The 21,079-nt window shown below is 33.0% G+C and overlaps 2 protein-coding genes across 3 annotated transcripts; one reads left to right on the forward strand and one right to left on the reverse strand.

Annotated features, from left to right (window-relative positions):
* Window positions 1-3,015: 3,015 nt before the first annotated feature.
* Window positions 3,016-13,547, reverse strand: LOC141671816 (putative LRR receptor-like serine/threonine-protein kinase At5g10290). 2 transcript variants are annotated; one of them, XM_074478183.1, is made up of 12 exons: window positions 13,278-13,546; window positions 10,792-10,934; window positions 9,682-9,814; window positions 9,441-9,512; window positions 9,001-9,144; window positions 8,834-8,905; window positions 8,369-8,434; window positions 8,182-8,246; window positions 7,943-8,086; window positions 6,689-7,030; window positions 4,918-5,312; window positions 3,016-3,578 (listed from the first exon to the last, which is right to left on the reverse strand). In XM_074478183.1, exons 2-12 carry the CDS (start codon window positions 10,856-10,858, stop codon window positions 3,264-3,266), a joined length of 1,815 nt encoding a protein of 604 aa, XP_074334284.1. In that variant the 5' UTR covers window positions 10,859-10,934; window positions 13,278-13,546; the 3' UTR covers window positions 3,016-3,263. The 2 variants fall into 2 exon arrangements, with proteins under 2 accessions (XP_074334284.1, XP_074334287.1); XM_074478186.1 differs by lacking the exon at window positions 9,441-9,512 and having other exon boundaries at window positions 13,278-13,547.
* Window positions 13,548-16,886: 3,339 nt separating this feature from the next.
* On the forward strand, window positions 16,887-20,735 carry LOC141671815 (pentatricopeptide repeat-containing protein At4g39952, mitochondrial). The gene is made up of 2 exons (XM_074478182.1): window positions 16,887-20,249; window positions 20,584-20,735. Exon 1 carries the CDS (start codon window positions 17,022-17,024, stop codon window positions 18,999-19,001), a length of 1,980 nt encoding a protein of 659 aa, XP_074334283.1. The 5' UTR covers window positions 16,887-17,021; the 3' UTR covers window positions 19,002-20,249; window positions 20,584-20,735.
* Window positions 20,736-21,079: the final 344 nt, after the last annotated feature.

Raw genomic sequence — 21,079 nt, forward strand, 5'->3', positions numbered from 1 at the left:
AAATCACATACTAGAAAAGGAAAAAATGTCCCCATATATCATTAGAAAAATAACTAACACTCTAAACTAGTTTGCAACACAACCCTAAATTATTTTGCAAACTAATTTGCAACATAACCATCAACACAACATAAGAGAGAGAGACTTATGCCGTCACCGTCGCCATGATCATCTTTTTCATGAAAACTAAATTTTATTTGCGGGTACCTTTAAATTAAAACTCACGTAACCGATTCACGTATTTATCGTTGTTAAAGTTAAGTGTACAGATTGCTATTCGGTAAAATTAATCAACCCCATATATTTTTATTTTCTTTCACTACAAATCATATTGCTTAGCGGTACGAAAATTGTGCAAAATATGTGCGGATTATAAATTTATTTAATAAAATACGAGATTAGAATTAGTCAATGAAGTTACCAATTTAAGATTAAACATAACCTTTCTAATTTCTAATTCACACATCTATTGTATCTCGGAGAGTAGACAAGAATTTGTTTCCCAGCCATCTTTAAACATGTACTTAATAAATTTTTTGGTTTACTCGAACTTATAACGGTTGTATAAATGTTGCTAATGTTGTTAAACTCCACTAATCGTAACACCAGAATATTACATCCATATAATGGCTTTAGCATAAAAAAACAATGACAAAACTTGTGAATTATGACATACTAGGAAGATTAAAAGATTTTAAGCAAAGGAGTTCCATCTTATATAATGGATACATGAATTATAGACATCTATTTGCATAATCCTCAAAGAGGAATATAGATGAATAAATTGTGAATGTTAAACAATGGTTTAATTTTTTTCGTACAGTATTTAAATACACTCTTCAGGTGTAGAGGGAACCATTAACACTTGGAAATAAACCTAGACATGAACTATAAAATCAAAACAAGAGGAAAGAACTAGAAAGCAACAGACATTCAACAGCAAAAAGGAGGACATTACAAAAGAAAAAAAACACTGCTCGTAAATTAAATCACTGCTCTGGAAATATTTGTCTGCACACTCTGAAACCAAAACAGCCTTAAAACAGATTATTGAGAACTACTTTTGTAGATGGTCATGTAGAACTAGAACATTTTTCTGCTTTAATCATATTTATAATACATTCAAGTTTTGAATGTAGTATCATTACAGCTTTCTTCTGCAACATTGATCATGTTATCCTTTCAACTTATAACTGCACGCTCTTCTAAAAATTTCATTTTCTTACCGTTTCAGAACAAGATCTACTATGTTTGACAATGTTATCCTCGGAACTCGTAACTGCATAATTTGTTAGTCCAATTTATTATTTCAGCCGAAGATTATTCTTGTCGCATAACCTTGAATAAGGCATAATCAACACATTTTTTCTCTTTCTTCCACAAGAGATTCTGCAATATTATCCTCCATGAACAAGAATTAATATTGAAGCTTTTTCTTGATTCTGTTTTCTGGTCAACAAATCTATGAGTATGAGTTCAATAAAAATATGTATGCATACATAACACATATATTGTTTGTTATATTTGCAGGAATGTGCCGAACCATTGCTACTTAATTATATTTATTATATAAATTAGATTGTTATTAATAGTGCATATGAATCACTATTGATTATTTTTTGTTAATTCTTACAATTTTATGCTACTGATTATCAAGAAATTCATGGCTACCAATGATGCATAAAAGAGGAAGAGGACAACCGAAATCATTGAGTTCCAACTAATGGAAGCATACAAGAAAAGAAACATGATAACTTATAATTTATAATTTTATACAGTTATATCAAGATTTCTTTTTATACGAGTGTATTGTAATTCATTCATTTAAATTGGATATTTTTAACAGATATAAACAACTTTAGAAGATTGATTGTATGCGACGGTCTTATGTTTATTGATCATTTTATATGTTTATTGTAAGTTCTTTACCCCCAAAAATATTATTTATAAAAAAAAAATTGTTGATAATAATTAGTATCATATTTTACTAGGTGGGCATCTCATTTGTAGTAACAGCTTGTTCGATAGCCCGCTCAACAAGTATTATCAGCTTTATATTAATATTTTTTTTGCAAAGTGAGTCCAATCACAACATAATTTGATTAGTAAGTACTTTTTTATTGGATCATATTGCTTGGTGCGTTTTTAAACTTGAAATGCTTGATGATAATGTCATACAAATCATAGATTATGCATGTGACTAAGTGAATTGTAGTTTTACCTTCCAAAAACAAGATTAACTACGTGTCTGTGGGTATGAATTTATTTTTCCAATAAGAAGCGAAATTCACTGAGATTGCAATTTCAAACGGTTCCGGAGTCATTATTATGACTATCCTATTAATTACTACCTATTTCTTTTAATAATAACTTTTTTTAGCGTAAGTGATACATCTTGCTAATTTTTTATATGTTGGACTTTTTTCCCCTCCTCTTTTTTTTATGAGTTTTGCAGGGGTTTGAAGCCTTGAAGGGGTGAGGTTGGGGTCCAATGTTTACTTAAAATGAAATGTTTACTGAGTTTTTTTTTAGTAATTTTTACATTAAATCTCTTAAGTTTATTTGATCAATCTAGTACGTTGTGCTTCTTTCAAATTTATGTTTTCAGATAAAGATAAAAATGTTTTTGTACAGTTAGAATGATATGGTGTTTATGATGCTTGATGCTAATGGTTTAGCCAAGGCGCACACAACCTACAAACTGGTAAGAACACTCCCATTTGTAAATTGAATTTACTAAGCAAAACAAAAATAAGAGTTGTATAACGAGCACTGCATAATTAGCTCAACTTTTGTTCGACATTGTTGCGAGTTTAGTGCACATTCTTGCCATGGACGGAAAATTTTAGGTGATAGCATTGCAATTGCCATGCACACAATTAAAAAGTCCATTTCATTTCTATCCACACACATATAAAATCACGTTTTCAACTCACAGTAATACAATACTGGCCTCTTTTGAGGTTTATGAGTAATTGATAAGTTAAAAAAAAAACTGGCATGTATGCTAGACAGTTTATCATCAATCATACACAATCAAATTGATAAATGTTTGATACGAAATGTTAAGGTCTGTCCTTTCTGAGTTTCTCATGTGAAGACACTTGCACGGAACAGAATCATTATAAAACTAGTTTAAAGAAATTAATATGAAATGCTACCTCACGTGACACAGTTACATATGAATACATTACTCGCTGGAAATATTTATCAAACTAAACTTATACGAAAATGTATGTACCATAATCTTAAAGCTTCCTTTTTTATCTTCCACCAGACAATTCAATAGCATTTTGATTATGAATTGAATCTTCCCCCCAGTCAAATCTTCTTTGTAGTCTCTCATACTCTTGCCTTCTTGTAACTTCTACATTCTGCCATTCCTCCCATCTCTCGGCAAGTCCCTCTCCTTCAAGCATCCGGACAACCTCTGACATTGCCGGCCTATCCTCTGGTGAGCCTTGAGTGCAAAGTAATGCTACCTGAATCATCATCTCCACTTCTTGGATAACATAATCCCTTTGCAAGTTCCTGTCAACGATAGCATCTAGCCGTTTCTCCCTCTCCAGCTTCTTGACCTTCATTAAATAGACAACCATTTATAACAATTTTAAAGAATGAAAATTGTGGATATACCAAATGGTGTTGGCTAAAATAATCTAAAATTATGATAATCTAAAATTTGTTGAACGTGTAAGGATTGTCTTTCAACGAAGTTTGCTATAATGATTGGGCATGTTATAATTATTTCAAGTTGTTATAAATAAAATCTATTATTTCAATATGGTAATAAATGATGTGAAATTTTGCTAGAGATCTCTAGAGGTTCAGCAAATATAGCCAACATCACGGGGTTGGCTAAAATTTTAAACAAGGGGAATGTCCCCTTGGAGTGCAAATTGTTTTTCCATTATCCCTATAATTTCATTTATGAAATGTCTCGTGGATTTTTAGCTAAGGATTTTTCCCACCGGAGATGCTCTTATATGTACAAAGAGGATATATGAGTGCAAAAGAGTTGGGAATTAACATGCAGGTACTATATAGCCGGATATAGCTATACAACAGACACGACAGGGAAGAAAGTTATAATATTAGGAAGAAAAAAGGTCAAACTAAAGTAACATTAAATGTAAAAATTACATGTGTATATATCTACAGAATGCAACAATCACAAAATCAGCAGCAGCCAGAAGACTGGATTGCGGCAACCTAATAATGAGTTCCGTGAAGACATGGTAATGGTGTACATTGTATAACCTAACAATCAAACCGAAGTAATATTTTATTTATGTTTGCTTTGAAATTTGTGTTGGCAGAACTTAAACTGATCAGGTTTTAATTGTCAGGTTAACACTATATTAATATGCTTATATATTAATCTCAGTACCAGAAAAGAAATTGTTCAGGAAAAAGAATTTACTTACATTTCACAGTTGTATGAAACAAGAAAAAAACAAGTATATATTAAAAGTCCACTGTGATGCTACAAATTCTTGACTGAAGCTCATGCTTCAGTTTAATGAATATCAAGAATATTTAATACCCACTGCATCTACAGCAAGTTATAAGATTTTTTTTTAAATCAGAGCAATAAATATATTAGTAATATGTGATATATTTATTTTTATTTGGAACATTACAATGCAATATAAGTTCATCGTTCCACCTCCATCTCAAAACGAGGTTGAAACATTTGATTATTGTATGTTGAACTTTGTAATATGTTAAACATCATTTTAGAATTATAATAAATAAAAAAAATAGAAACAGTAACCCCTATTTCCCTGCTGCTTAGTTATTTTAATAAAGCATATTATCCTAAAATTTGTAATGGTTTATTTATATAGGGTTCAAATATACATTTCTACCAAGCATATTTATAAATCAGAAAGTCAGATGTAAAGCTCATCTTACATGGTCAAGCAACAAGACGTCATCTTCCTCTTCCAGGCGCGAAAAGTCTATTGCACGTTGACCTGTTACAATCTCCAGAAGCATAATCCCATAACCAAAAACATCTGTCCTTTCCGAAGACTTACCAGTGGACAAATATTCAGGAGCTATGTGACCCATCGTTCCACGAACTTGGGTAGTCACATTAGTTTTTCTCACATCAACCAACTTTGCCAAGCCAAAGTCACCGACAACAGCTTCAAAGTCCTCATCAAGCAATACATTTGCAGCTTTTACATCACGATGAATAATTTTAGGATTACAGTGTTCATGAAGGTATTCTAATCCACGTGCAGTGCCTAACGCGATTTTTTTCCTTGTTGGCCAATTCAAAACAGCCTCCTCAGGTTTACGCTCTGCATTCACATATCAACCAATCATACTATTATCATATGTTTGAAGAAGAACCAAAAGTGTATTAACTTAAAAAAGATGATTATTCATGGTGTACTACTACATGTCCCCTGACCACAACATATAATTCCTACTACATGTCCCCTGACCACAACATATAATTCCTACTACATGTCCCGTGACCACAACATATAATTCCTTTTAGAAGAACATCTTTATAAACAAACTCTGCACATACACCATATACACAGTCAGCATGGTAATTCCACAACATATAATTCCTACTACATGTCCCGTGACCACAACATATAATTCCTTTTAGAAGAACATCTTTATAAACAAACTCTGCACATACACCATATACACAGTCAGCATGGTAATTAAAGTATGCTTGCTCAACAATCAACAATTTCAGAAATAAATTTAAGCTATTAGGCATAGTAAAGTCCTCATGCTGGATAACACTGGTAACACTATAACCAGAGACAAGGGAGGTCAGAATTAAATTCAAGGAGATTCTTATATGGTGCAATTCTTCAGTAATTGGTAAGCTAAACTGCATAGAAATGAAGATTTGAAACGACCAATGGTATCATGGAATAGTAGAATTCTGAATCAGAGGGCACACTCTACACATATACATTGTTACTCAGACTCTTCACTGTGCCTTGAAAACCCATTTCGGACACTCAACAATAGAACATGGGTATTGACACTTGGAACTTCTGGCCAAAGACACGTGAGATTTTCAAAGTGTTCCCGATCTGACGCTTGAACACTTCCGGCCAAGTCCGGATAACAAAACATATATTTTTAATATGTTACAACGAACAGAATTAACTTGGACAAGTAAACAAGAATAAACAAATTTAACCTAAAAATTTAAATCAGAAAAAACCAGAGAGGAGAAAAGAACTTCACTGTAATCGGATCTCACACTTATGAGACAATATAAACATAAAACCCTAGCAATCACCCTGTCATTGTATTTTCGACTCAAGATTAGAAGCAATGGAAATATAGGTAAGCTGCAAGTATGGAGCCTCCAAAAAATTTCATGTATACTCTCCCTCATGCTTCGAAAAACGTACGTAGGTCAGATCATTATATAGATCCAACCGAGAACTTGAAAACTGACATAACAACTATATTACAACAATGATCCTGTACATAGAATCACCCTACACGAATAGCTTTACTTCGTAGATTTATTGCCTGCAATCGGTAGACAAACCTATCAAACTTCATATACAGATCATCTATAGACATTCGCATCAATTATATTTAAAGAAACGACTTACAAGGAATGCCACTCATGAATACATGAAAATCTATAGAAGGGTAATTATCAGATTGATTATTAGCGATTGAGTATAACCTCGTAGACGATAGGCAACACTTAAGTTCTGCATATATGGGTACACCAAAAGCCGTTCTGTGGGTGTCGTGCAAAACCCAATTAGCCTTAAGAGATTCCTGTGAACTGCCACGCTTATCATCTCAACCTCACGCTGAAATGCTGTTTCTCCTCCAGGACTCTCATAATCAGTTAATCGCTTAACAGCAATTTTTGTATTATCTACAAGCACTCCTTTGTAAACTTTCCCAAAACCTCCTTGTCCCAGGACATTTTTCTCACTAAAGTTGTCGGTAGCAATTTGTAACTCTCTCCATGAAAATCTTTTTAATTGACCAAATGCAATTCTTCGATCAACTTCCCCTGGGCATAAGACGGAGAAACTGATCAGCAAATGTGAATTCTAAACTAGAAATCAAGAAAAAAAATTATATATTACAAACCTGCAAGATTCATTAGTCATTAAGAATATCGATAAGACTTTTAACTGAATTCCGAACGTGCTATTTAATGTATAATACATCAACAAAAAAAATGTCCAGGTGACTATCCAAAAGGAAAAGAAGCTTTACACATAACAAGGAGATTTACCAATAATAAAAATATAATTCACCGGTAGGTAGGTTTTGTAAGTTAACTTTGAATTAAACCGTACTTAAAATTAAAGCAGAAAATCAAATGAAATAATCCAGTTTCATGCAGATTTCTGGATCCTAAAAGGCGTCATGCACATAAAAAAATTACCTTGATTTTATATAATTACTATCATCAAATCTGCCATAGTTTAAAACTTGGTTCAAATGTAATGATGTGTTTGGAATTTGATAGCATTTTCAAATGGAATAGGAGATAATAGATTGGGTTAAGGAACAAATTATAAGAAAATGATTAAGAAAGGATTATGTAGAGAAGAATGGAACTCTCTAACTATGTTTCCTAGTTTCTTTTTTTTTTTTGTGTGTTTGCATTTAATTCATACTTTCAAGGCTTTCACTCATGCAGAAATAAGATGTTAAGATCACACAAACCAATAACGAGTAACTGCTATTTTTTTGGATCTGAAATAGCAAAAATCATAATCTTGTATCCTATTTAAATAGTGTACAGTATATCAGTTTTAAAAACAAAAGCACACAACCAACTACTTTTGTCTGTAGCTGGACCCCGCTATCATAATACATTATCAGAATAACTAAAATTTCTCAATATATAGAATACATAACTAGCCCCTACAAACAACAATACATCTCTTAGTTACAAAACAAACATGCATACCTGAAACATCGACATAAACTTCTTGTCTGTAGCCTCTGTGTTTCCCTTTGTACATGTACCACAAAAAGCACCCAACAGCAAGAAGACCCAGAAGGCCACCGGCAGTGCCAACTATAACTCCAGTCTTTGATTTCTTTTTACCACCTAGGGAGATGGTTGCATGCTGGTTAAGCTTGTCCAAAAAAGAATTGTATTACATGCCCATGCATAACATTATATAACATGACCAGACTTATTACCTCCAAGGCCAGATGCACAAGGCTGAGAGTGATTAAAACCACAGTTTAAATTGTTTCCTGTAAAACTGTTACAAGCAACTAAAGCAAATTTAATTTCATTGTCAATGGAAGAGAGAGAGGGAGAGACGCAAAATTTGACTATAAAACAGAAGTTCAAGATATAAGTTAAAAAGAGATGTTTACGTACTTGTACTTTGCAATTTGAAACAACTGATCAGGTATCTGGCCTACAAGATGATTTGAATCAAGCTGACTGCAAGGGAAGATCAAATATTCTCATCAGAACCTGATAAGTTTTATTCAAAGCTCCCAAATGCATATTATTGTTTCTCTATCTTTAATTAGACCACTGTAACACAATTACTACATTCTTAATAGACAGACCATATTGTAGTCTCTGTCTTCCCAGACCCCTTTTTTCTGTTGGTAGATAAATACTCGCAGAAAGGGCCCCAATCTTGAACCTGTCGCCCTTTGTTGAAAGAGGGAGGAAAGAGGACTAACCGTTGGGCATATCCCTTTATTCCGATTATTTTATTGAAGAACCGAAGCATCTTAGTCGAAAGAACGTAAAATAGAACTCACATGTTTATATGATTTTTTTATTGAAGCACAAAGCATCTTAGTCAAAATAACATAAAATAGAACTTACATGTTTATTAAATTTGAAAGACCAGCCAATGACCCAGGAATTGACCCAGTGAAATTGTTTTGACCCAACAACCTGTTCCAATAGTGAGTTAAAGACTACTTTAAACACCGCAAGGTAGTGTAATCAAATTACAAAAAAAAATAAAAATTGCAGATAGTATCACTTACAGGAACTGAAGCTTCTCCAAATTACCAAGAAAAGATGGTATTTCTCCAGTCAAACGATTATCTTCCAAATCCAACATCGACAGATTTGTCAAATTCTCAAACTCTTTTGGTATCCCACCCGTTATACGATTACCTTTCAAAGAACTGATGATAAAGAAGTAAAATCTTGATGATGATTTAAAAATAACAGGTAACCAAGTATTTGAATGTGAACATCAGCGGATTTCACAATGTAGGTGTAGCTACCAATCTTACGCCTTACGGTATGTAAAGACACAGAAAACATATATTGTTGACAGGTTTTGGTAATTTTATAATGTGAAAGATCGGCGAGTTTAGTGAAAATCATCATCTTTTCTTATACAAATATTTCATAAAGCTTAAAGATGACCTGAGTTTAATATTCTAAAGTATTATTTTTTAAAGTATCTTGCACATACAGTGTGGTGAGAGCGTGAAGACTTCCTACTTTAGGAGACAGTGCTCCAGAAAACCCCATGGATGATAATGTTCTGAAATTGATTGAAAAAATTAGCAAAACAAAAACATAAGAAGAAATATCATACAACACAAATCACACTACAAGCAAAATGTAGTAACAGAAGAGACACTAAACATCAAATAAAAATGATATATTAGCACTTAAACATTAATAAGAGGCTACATGGTAAAGCTACATACACTGAAGTAACTTCAGAGTTAGAATTACAAATAATTTTTGACCAAGTACATGGGTTCACTAAATTCTGATTCCAATCTCCTAGCTGATCAGCTGAAGCATTCAGTGAACTCCTCAATGAAAAAAGTGCGTCCCCTGAAACAGAACAAAGTAACTCACCAGAACGTAAGTTATAATAGCACCGCCAACGAGTCTGTAATTTAATATCCACAAACATTTAGATGAAAGCATTAAACAGTTATTAAGCAATAGTATGGATATGCATATAATTGCATACAAACATAAAACACAGATAGATATAGATATAAGATATGCAGATTAATATGAATTACACATACTTGAACCTTTAGTAAAAACTTTGCAACTAGGTTCTGTTAAAACTTATGCAGTATATAAGCATGTTGACGATCATGAGAGAGGTTTTCTGGCTATAATTTTTATATAAGTGTTTCTTCTATAATATAGTTCTGTACTTTTATGTGTCATGGAATCATTAATCTCACATCTACTAGCAAATTGATGATGCAGCTATATCATGACTGTTGTATTTGTAATATGTTGCTGCTAGTGTCTGAGCAGTAGTAATAGTAAATTATAGACATGTTACATTAACTTGGTTTTATTCTTTTATAGTATAACAGAGGAAAGTCACTTGGACTGGTATTAAAAATATAGAGACTAATAACATAGCTAGCTGTTAAAGTAATTACTAAAGTATACAATAACTGAACCATGCAAAAGGAACAAGCTGCAACGGTGAGGCAGCCTACAGCCCAGCCTAGACAGAGTGATAAACAGAACACGTAGAAAGAAGAATAGATATACATATCTAGCTTATTTAGATTTATCTGCTATATAAACTTAAATGAGGAAAAGGGGACACATTTTAATTTGCTTTCTTGAATAAATTAATATTTTCATCAAGGCTTATAAACTCCAAGCATACTAACATTGAAAGCATAATATATAGAGAGAAGGATAGAAAGACTGTTACTGACACAGCCAACTGGATGAACCCTATCCAACCACTAGAGGTATATGCTTGGATAAACCAAGCATATACATATGCAGCCCAAACCAAATACATCAAAAGTGAAATGTAAGAACTGTACCTTGAGCATCCGGCACTACAAAAGAATTCAAGCACGCCAATACTATAATTACAAGGAGAAGTTCCATGTTCTTTGATGTCAATCCTATTTATCTGATTCAAGTTGCAATCCCATGTGTCATCTCTTCTGAATGATTATCATATCTGCGCCAAAATATAAAATTTAGGGGATGCTTCAATAAAAAATAATGGCAGAGATGCAGAGTACTAATTTTGGCCCTAATGTTTTCCTTGGGGGTACTTCAATTAGATGTACACTAAAGAAATTAATTACTACTACCAGAAAATACATAAATAAAGGAGGGAGGGGCATATTATCAACAACTAATGTAGAAATGATGAGCTTTCATTTTTTTTTTAAAATCTGCAGAAAACAAATAATGTAAAAGTTTAACAGAGATTAATAGAAGGAAAAGAAGAAATAATGATATTTTTTGTCCATAAAAATTAATTAACAAAGTAGAAGTAACAGAAGAAGCAGAAGAGCCAACGAGTAAAATAAGAAGAAAAAATGAAAATTACCAGAGTAAAAAAGAAGCCGGAGAATAAGAGAGAAAATATAATAATGAGTCTTAAATCGGATTTACACTTCATTTGCTCAGGTTAATCTTTCTAATTGTTGGTTTTTCATGATTTTGCCCTTCAATTTTCATTTTTTCAACAAATACTGAACATGTAATGATTCTTTCACAAAGACGCAATTGATTGATCGCATCATCATTGCCTAACTGAACATGATCGGAAAAGGTATAGCTTCTTTAAAGTTTCCTACCTAGTTTATTCATAATTGAATTATTACTAGAGCCTCCAACAATACTGATCCCTGCTTCTTAGCCTACAATCTAAAAGCTAACACAATAACAGCACCAATACAGTACTTGACCAAAGCAAATCTATGTAATTAATATCCATGAACAACAAGCACACATTTGTTTTCACCTTTACTGATTTAACAAGGATTGCTCAGAACCGAGTTGATTGATTGATGGAAATTAATCTACTTATTTGTTTCACAGCATAAATGTTGTAAAAGTTGATTTCATTCTCTGGTAAGTAGTTGAAAGGAAATTTACAGTTTAGTAGTCTATGACCTTTTTACAAATATATCACTTTTCTGCCAGATATACGATAATTTTTGCGGCTGGCCCTTTTCAGAATGTTGTTAACCCATAAAGGAAATATGTTACCCCTTCATCAATCTAGGAACAGAGGTTGCCTATTGTTTCCTCTTGGGTACTGCATGTCTTTCATGTGTTATTAGAATTCCATTATGAGCAGCAATTTCCAAATATGCTAGTGTGGCCATAAATGACCTGAACTTGCTAGTTTGAGCTATTTTTACTTTGGGTCTTTGTCGAAGCTCTCTTGCTTGTCTTGTTTAGTGAATCCTTCAACCCACCCACGCCCGAGCATAACTCGACTTAAGGCAGCCTAATTTCCTAAAATTAACCCTTAGAAGGGTGGCTACATGCTACTTGTTGATCTAGATAAAGAACCTTGTAGAATCTCTCTTTCTTGTATTGTTTAGTAGCCATTTTCTTCCTGAGCAACTCAAACCCCAACCCTCCAATAGGCTGTTGCTTGCAATAATCATCATGTAAGGTGAGGATTTTTTTTTCTTTTTTTTCTGGAGAGGAATGACCTGAATATACTCCAAACTAAAATGGGATATCACTATCCAAGCATTCAAAAATTGGATCAGCAGACCTCTTTCTCGACAACATGCTATCATGGACTTTATATATACACCCTTCATATGTTGGGTAAAGTGAAAGGTTGTTAATCCATTCAATCAATAGTCCCAACACTTTTGCAAGATTTGTATAATATTCCTAATTTATAAAAATCTGATCCAAACTCCTCGATCTCAGTGAATTAGGTCATCATAAATTAAGTTATATCCGACACACAGTAGCTTTGGCACTCTCCACCTAAGTGTCAACTAGATAAACTGCCTATATTACTTGTTTCCAAGTGTCACGCTGACACTCGTACTTCTACCTCACTCATCAAGCAACAAAATACCCGTAAATTTCCAATCTTGTACATATAAATCAAGCAAAAAAGTCCCAATCTTCTACATATAAATCAAGCAACACAAAACCGACAAATTTCCAATCTTCTACAACTAAATCTACATTAAGTAAACATGTTACAAATGACATATCCTTACCCACTCTCACTTCAAAAAAGCTCATCTACTTGTTCTCCAATTCCCCAGATTAAAAATTCATTTTTTACAGATACATCATAGCAAAACCTAAGAAAAAACCTAGGTTTCAAGAACACACTAACTTAAAATCATTACAATATCCACAAGAAAGAAGCACAGAATTCAATTACCCAGAAAAAAACAAAAACAGTTATAAGCGCATAACCTAATTACCCAGAAAAAAACAAAACAAATAATAACCAGATATATATACATACAAAACAAAATATCAACAGCCCACCAAGAAATATGCAAGAAAGTTGACATTTTTATACCTGAGATTTGGAAACTGCAGTTGAAAGTACTTGATGAGAGCAAAAGTGTGTTTCAAATCAAGAAAGAAGCTTTCATATGTATCTTGTATAGTTTGTATCTAACTACCACAAGTCCAGTCCAACTAATAAGTACTATATATCAATCTCTCTCCTCTCTCCTCTCTCCTCTCTCTCTCTCTCTCAAGTAGTAGTAGAGTCTCTCTCTCTCCACTCAGTAGTCAAATGGTGGCATGATAAAAAGGATTAAGTAATTAAAAAGGGGAGCATTTATTTCAGTCAAGAAATGTCTTTTTGGGTAGCACCAAAACTTGTGGTCATCCCAAACGGCTGCTTAAATCAGCCAACTTGTTTGTTTAAAGCTGTTTCTTTTACTACTACTTTTTTCATGTTTTTACTTTGCATAAATTTCACAATTTACACGGTGAACGTGCGGTCCGGGCTCGGTTTTTTAATATTGAATTTGTAATCGGCTCGGTTAATTTAACAAATTGTGCGGGTTTGAACCGGCCCGTTTCGGGCCGAATAATTACGGGTTTCCGTACGAAGCGGTTCCGAATGTGCGGTTCAAACCCGCACATTTGGGCACCTCTAATTACTACAGATATGGAAGATTCTTATTGATAGAGGGCACCATGGAACCAGTTGGTTTTATTTTATTTCTTGTTTGTCTATTAATTGTTTGTAATTGTTAAATTACATGTTTAAAAAATAAAGAAATTAGTAAATGAAACGTGTTCTATTGAGGATAATATGCATCATTTTCAAATTTTATCCCATGAGAAAGCTACTAAACAGACGACAATTGAATTTGAGTATTGTAAAAATAGGGGGAGCTGTTCCTGTTTACAACCTAAAATTTGATTTTTTATGCAAAAAGTATATCAGGTCACCAAGTTCTATATATAACGTTTAATCAAGCATTCGTATTTATGACAATAAATAGAATAGATTTTATTCAATTTTTACTTTTTCAAAGCCACTTTTTGAACTCTATGTGATGTGAAAAATGCAGCACATTATTATCTTTAGCGGGAAATTATGCAGTTTAACACAAAAAATTTATCCCAATATTCAATTATCAAATTACACTTTCTGTACTATACTAGAATTGTACACTGTTTAGAGATCATTGCATTTGCACGTAGAGATGTTCAAAAAATCCGAAGTCCGAAATCCGATCCGATCCGTAAAAAAACCCGAAAAGCCCGATCCGGTAAAAGCCCGGTCCGGTTTGGCCCAGCCCGCGGGCCTTAAATGGGCCTCCTTTTTTCTTGAAAATTCGGTCCGGCCCGAAGCCCGAAAAGCCCGGATAAAAGTCCGGATTTAAAAAAGTCCGGATAAAAGTCCGGATCGGAAAAATCCAGGATAAAAGCCCGGGCTTTTTTAAAAGTCCGGTTAAAAAACCGATTTTTTATATAGAATTTGAAAATATACAATACTTTTTATGATTTTTAAAATAATATATCATAATATTAGAAACAACTAAAATATATATGATTATTTATATATTATATTAAAAATAATTATTTATTTCGGTATCTAAACTACTCTATCTAATATATCAAGATATTATTTTCTCTGGTATTTAAACTACTCATAATTCAAGTTTTAAAATATTAAAATATTTTTTTAATATATAAATAAAAAACCCGGATAAAACCCGGTTCGGCCCGATCCGGCCCGGCTCGCGGGCCTAAAACGGGCCTTATATTTCTTAGGAAGCCCGGCCCGGCCCGATTTTTAAAAAAGCCCGGCCCGATCCGTTTTTAAAAAAAACGGACTTTTTAAAGCCCGGATAAAACCCGTCCGATGAGTTTTTTGTGCATCTCTATTTGCACGTCCTCTCACTTGCCCCCGTCTCTAATTGGTTTCAAAAATGATCTCAGAATCTTTTATAATTAATTATAATTTAATTAAGAAAATTTGTATAATATATATCACTTTAATGGGTCACTTTATAATTATATTCTATTTTAATTAAAATTTATCAGTATATCGTACGGTTAAAATCTAACTTATATATAACCATAGTATAAATTTTTTAGTTATAAGAATAATATATATTTATCAAATATTACAAGAATAACCCTGAGAAATTAATAATAAATTTAAGATGATTCTTGTTATGTATGTTTTTTTATATATCTATTAACTTATCTATCAAAGAGTAATTTAGAAGATGTCATTAACATAAAAAAAATTTAATATTGAGTCTGTTTGAAATAAACACCTAAATCACCTAATTAGAAAATAATTATTATATTTATTATGAGTTGAAGTAGATAAAACTTTAACCAAGTAGATAACATTATACCAAATATCATATTCTTATGATAAATGTGATATCTATATTCTTTATATGCCTCTCTTCTTTTTAGAGAAGTAGTGAATTTATTTTTTGAACTACAAAAACACTGAAGTTGGATTGTAGTCCTGTATTTACCATTTAATTATATGTATAAATTCAGTTTCTCAATTAAATTAATATATACTTTATTTCTATTAAAAGTCATTACATATTTTAGTAATAATGCCATATTAGTATTAAAAATTAAAATGTATTTTATTTTTATTAAAAAATTAATAGATATTTTAGAATTAATACTATTTTACTCTTAAAAATAAATACTTCTTTTCTTTTTTAATTAAACTTTCTTTAAAAAAGTTTACAAGGGCAGTCCGAAAAATCAAACATTCAGGTTCACTTATAATCTCAAGAGAGTATAAGGTTATATATGTAATTTAGATATTTGAAATAGTTAAATTAATCATAATTAGTTTGAAATTGCCAAAAAAATTGAATATAGGTAATGTTTATAAATATAATTATAAATGGGATAGATTTACAAACCAACTTTTAAAATGGGACATAAATATAAAATAACCCTTTAATTAACTTATAATAACAAAACCTTTAAAATTCACATAAATTCTGTTAATAAAAATATTTTAAACAACTAACTAAGATGTGTTTTAACCGATAAAAACATTTTGATTTATATTCAATTCTTTCTCTTAAATATTTGCTAAACTTTTTTATTATCAACTCACGTGTCTAAAAACTAGAGTTGCTAAATTTGTGAAATAAATATGAAATTTAGATTCCATTTTCCAGCATACATATAGTATACTTGTGTCTTTTTTGAATTTGTGCTAGTTAAATTAACTTAAGTTTGACTGAAATTTATTAATAATTTATAATTAAAGAAAATAAAAAAATTACATTACCGAAAAGTAGATTTAATCTACTTTAAAATATAATTTTTTTTGAAATAATATACTAGTAATATTTAATGGTTAGTCAAAAATTACTAAATTTGACTTTTGTAAAAGGAAATACTAAAGAGACGGAGAAAATATATATATATATTGCAAAAAACATGCTGTGACAGATGATCAGCTATGCTTAGAATCAAGAACTCTCTAAACAAACGCTTGTATACATATTCAACCTCATGTTCTAATAACTACCTCCATACTCAAATCAACCACTTTCTCTCCAACGAAATCACAAATAAACAAACTTTATTACAATCCCATGCTTACATTATTACATTTGGTCATAAAGATAACATCTTTATAGCTGCAAAGCTCATTTCTTTATATGCTACTTTTGATCAACCCAATTCTTGTACTAAAGTCTTCAATTTAGTTAAATTTAAGGACCCTTTTCTTTGGAATTCTATTATTAAAGCTCATTATTCAAATGGGTTTTATGCACAAGCATTGGAATATTACACACAAATGTGTGTGTCTAATATTTTGCCTAATGAATTTACTATTCCCATGGTTGTTTCTGCTTGTGCTGAACGTGGGGTTTTGTTTTTTGGAAAAAAGATTCATGGGTTGGTCTCAAAAATCAATCTTTTTAAGAGCAATGCTGCTATTGGGTCTTCTTATGTGTATATGTACTCGAAATGTGGGTGTATGGGTGATGCTGGTTTAGTGTTTGATGAAATGTGTGTTAAGGATTTGGTGTCTTGGACTGCACTTGTAATTGGGTATGTGCAGAATGGTGAATGTGAAAAAGGGTTGGAAGTTTTGTGTGAAATGCATAGGGTTGGTGGTTACGAGGAGAGACCCAATTTTCGGACGTTGGAAGGTGGGTTTTTGGCTTGTGGCAATACTGGGGCAATGTTAGAAGGTAAATGCTTACATGGGTTGGCTGTAAAATCTGGGATTGGGTGCTTTGAAAGTATTTTATCTTCAATTTTTTCGATGTATTGTAAGTTTGGGACATGTGAAGAAGCTTATCTTTCGTTCGGTGAAGTTCGTTGTAAGGATCTCATGTCATGGACTTCGATTATTGGAGTTTATGCTAGAGTGGGATGTTTTAGGGACTGTTTAGGTTTGTTTTTTGAAATGCAGAATGCCAGTATAGATCCTGATGGGATGATTATTAGCTGCATGCTTTCATGTTTCGGTAATTCTACGAGTGTCTTAGCAGGAAAGGCATTCCATGCTTTCATAATAAAGGCAGACTTTAAAAATGATGAGATGGTCCATAATGCATTGGTATCAATGTATTGTAAGTTTGGACTTGTAGCTCTTGCGGAGAAGTTTGTTGATAGAATTTGTGAAAGAGATGATGAGGTGTGGAATTTGATAGTTCAGGGTTATTTTAAGGTAGGACGTTTGGCCAAGTGCTTAGAACTGTTTAGAGAAATGCAACTTGTAGGCATTCACTCTAGCTTAAACACTTTAGTATCTGTTATTTCTTCGTGCGCAGAGTTGCGAGCAATTTATCAAGGGCAATATCTTCATTGCTACGTGATCAAGAACGTAATGCATGAGAATATCTCAATTGCTAATTCCCTCATAGATATGTATGGTAAAGTTGGTAAATTAAACAAAGCGTGGAATGTTTTCAATAGAAGCCATAGGGATACTGTCACATGGAACACTTTAATTTCTTCATATGCACATTCAGGGCATTATGCTGAGAGTTTATCCCTTTATGATCGTATGGTTTCAGAAGGCATAAAACCTAATTCAGCTACTTTGGTAATCGTGCTCTCTGCTTGTTCTCATATTGCATCCTTAGAGAAAGGAGAAAGTATCTATACTTATATTAAGAAAGAGAAAGTGGAATTAAACCTACCGTTAGCTACCGCATTGGTAGATATGTATGCGAAATGTGGAAAACTTGAAATATCAAGAGATATTTTTAATTTAATTAAAGAAAAGGATGTTGTTTTGTGGAATGCCATGATCTTAGGATATGGAATGCATGGAGATGCAAAGTCCGCACTAGAGCTTTTCTCACAGATGGAGCTGTCAGATGTAAGACCGAATGAGCTTACATTTCTTTCTGGTCTTATAGCATGTAATCATGCTGGGCTTGTTGAAGAAGGGAAGATTGTCTTTGGTAGAATGAGAGATTACTTTCTCAGACCGACATTAAAGCACTATACGTGCATGGTAGATCTTCTTGCTAGGTCAGGCGATTTGCATGAAGCGGAAGATCTGGCTCTTTCTATGCCTATTGCTGCTGATGGGGGTTTATGGGGTGCTTTACTAAGTGCATGTAAAATTCACAACAATGCAGAGATGGGTATAAGAATTGCTAAACATGCTATAAATCTTGATCCAGACAACGATGGATACTATATCATTATTTCAGACCTCTATAACTCTTTAGGGATGGGCGAAGACGCAGAGAGGATGAGAATGATCATAAAGGAAAAAGGTTCGAAGAAGAAAGCTGGTTGGAGTATGGTGTAATTTACGTGAAATTGCGTTCCCGGTATTCTGGTCTGAAATTTTAAGATTCTTTACAAGTGTGGTTACTTGAGTTTCAGGTCCTAAGAACATTAACTGCAGGAGGCTTCAAACTTCTGGGGATCTGATATGGAAATCTCAGAGACAGTGATTGCTACTTGCCACAAGCCTACAATGAGATATTTGATTTGTGGATCTTGCTTGAAAGAATTAAGGAGACGGATGGATACTACTAGCTGGAAAAAGTTGATTAAATGGACTTTGGCCATGCATCAGCGAAAATTGCAAAAATGAGAGGGGTCTATGATGACCTGTCGTAACAGAAATCAGGTTATTGCAGATGTTTTGGCGATGTAGTTCATAAGAAAGTGCAGATTACTAATTAAGCTAGTAATGTAAATAGATAGCACTCACAGTATCTTTTTATTACTCATAGAGGATCTTATATTTTGTGAGGATATATTCTCTAATTTTGTTGTCACCTGCTAACTCCTTTTTTTCCTTTGGTTCATAATGTAAATGTATAGAATGACTACCTTTACTGCCACAAATTGGTCATGGTCGATGATGAATTTCAAATGTTCCCCACTGTTCACTGCAGGCCTCTTTTCACTCTACAATGAAATATGGTCTGGATTTATTGTTTAACTTGACTGAATAATGAAATATGGTCTGGATCTATGAAAGTGTCCTAGTCCATCCTCAAGCTTCAACCATGCTAAATGCAATTCATACCAGATTATTAGCAGTTCAGCAAACTCCCCATTCGTTTGGTATGGCCTTGTGATGCTCTGCAACTGTTATTGAAGCGCGGAAATATGCACTTCAACTTTCTGTTCTAGGAAGACTTCGTTGATAACTCTGTCAATGTTGGTAAAAGGTGAACCTCCAATGCTGGTAGCTCTGCAGCCAGTTTCTTCCACTCCATGATTGACACAGATTACTAAGTTGGGCTCTGTTTTGTCTAGCCATTTAAAAAATTTCATGCTTTCTTTCCATAAGCTTGGCCTAAAATGAATCTAGGGTGCTGTCAGGGATGCTCTTGCTGAGGATGTTCAGAGGGTGTAAAGTGTATGTTGGAGAGGTGAAGTGGTGGAAATTGCTTTCAGTACTTTATGCTCTATAGCATCAAACATGTCAGATCACTGCACAAGCTTATGACTATATCTTTCATAAAATAGAGTCAAACATATCAGATCACTGCATCTTCAGATATCTCCAACATTCAGAAAATATTCCATACAAACAAAGGTATTCCAAGTGAAAAGATGCAACCGTGAGTTTGTGTTTTATAGGCAGCAGTTAAATTAGGCCCTGTTCGTAAAATAAAGCCTCACCTTTAATTAGGAATTTAGAATAAGGCTTGCATAGTTGCACGGCCAGTGATCTTATTATAGTAGTTCTGTTTACTTAATGTGTTCTCTCTGTCATTTTTTTAAGTATTTCTTTTAGGGCGGAAATGTTCCAAGTCGAAGCATGATAAATCTCTGGTTGACGGAGTTCTTAATTCTTTCTCATCAAAACTATTGCAACTAATAATCCTAATCTAAGACAAGCTTAACGGAGAAACCCCTTTCTTGATTAGGTGAGTTCTTCTGCTGCAAATGTTGCCGGGAGGCCTAAAGTCTTACTACATTCAGTTATCTAGAGGGCTTTGAAGGATGCCCTTGCTGAGGATGTCCGGATGGACTAAAGTGTATATTCCAAGGAAATTGCTTGCACTTCTTCATACTCTAAAGCATCAAACATGTCAGATCATCGCAGAAGCTCTCAAGCTGTAAAAACTTCTAAAATTTTATGTACAGATATTTTGTTTAATCCATTATAATTATTGGTTTACAGAGATCTTTCCACATTAAAAAAAATTAAAATTTTGATGAATAAATTAGTTTTTATAATTAGAATTGTACTAGTTTAATAATACTTTGAAAATTACACTAAAAACAGCAGAGACCACTAGGTAAGCTTTCTGGAGCAACCCCTTATTGAGTGGGTGATCCAGTCAATTATAGTAACACAACTAGATAAGTTACTGTCGTTAAGCACAGCATGAAAGAGATTATACAGAGCCCCTTGGATAT

The sequence above is a fragment of the Apium graveolens genome, chromosome 7 (assembly GCF_009905375.1).
Source record: "Apium graveolens cultivar Ventura chromosome 7, ASM990537v1, whole genome shotgun sequence".
Classification (NCBI taxonomy): Eukaryota; Viridiplantae; Streptophyta; class Magnoliopsida; order Apiales; family Apiaceae; genus Apium; species Apium graveolens.

Bases quoted from the DNA above. Each gene is read 5' to 3' on its own strand.
- LOC141671816 (XM_074478183.1), bottom strand. From the start codon at position 10,858: ATGGAACTTCTCCTTGTAATTATAGTATTGGCGTGCTTGAATTCTTTT. The intron at 9,145-9,440 runs GTATGTGCAAGA...CTTTATCATCAG, and splicing joins CTTCACGCTCTCACCACACT to TTCTTTGAAAGGTAATCGTA. The intron at 5,313-6,688 runs GTTATACTCAAT...ATGTGAATGCAG, and splicing joins TGTTGCCTATCGTCTACGAG to AGCGTAAACCTGAGGAGGCT.
- LOC141671815 (XM_074478182.1), top strand. From the start codon at position 17,022: ATGTGTGTGTCTAATATTTTGCCTAATGAATTTACTATTCCCATGGTT.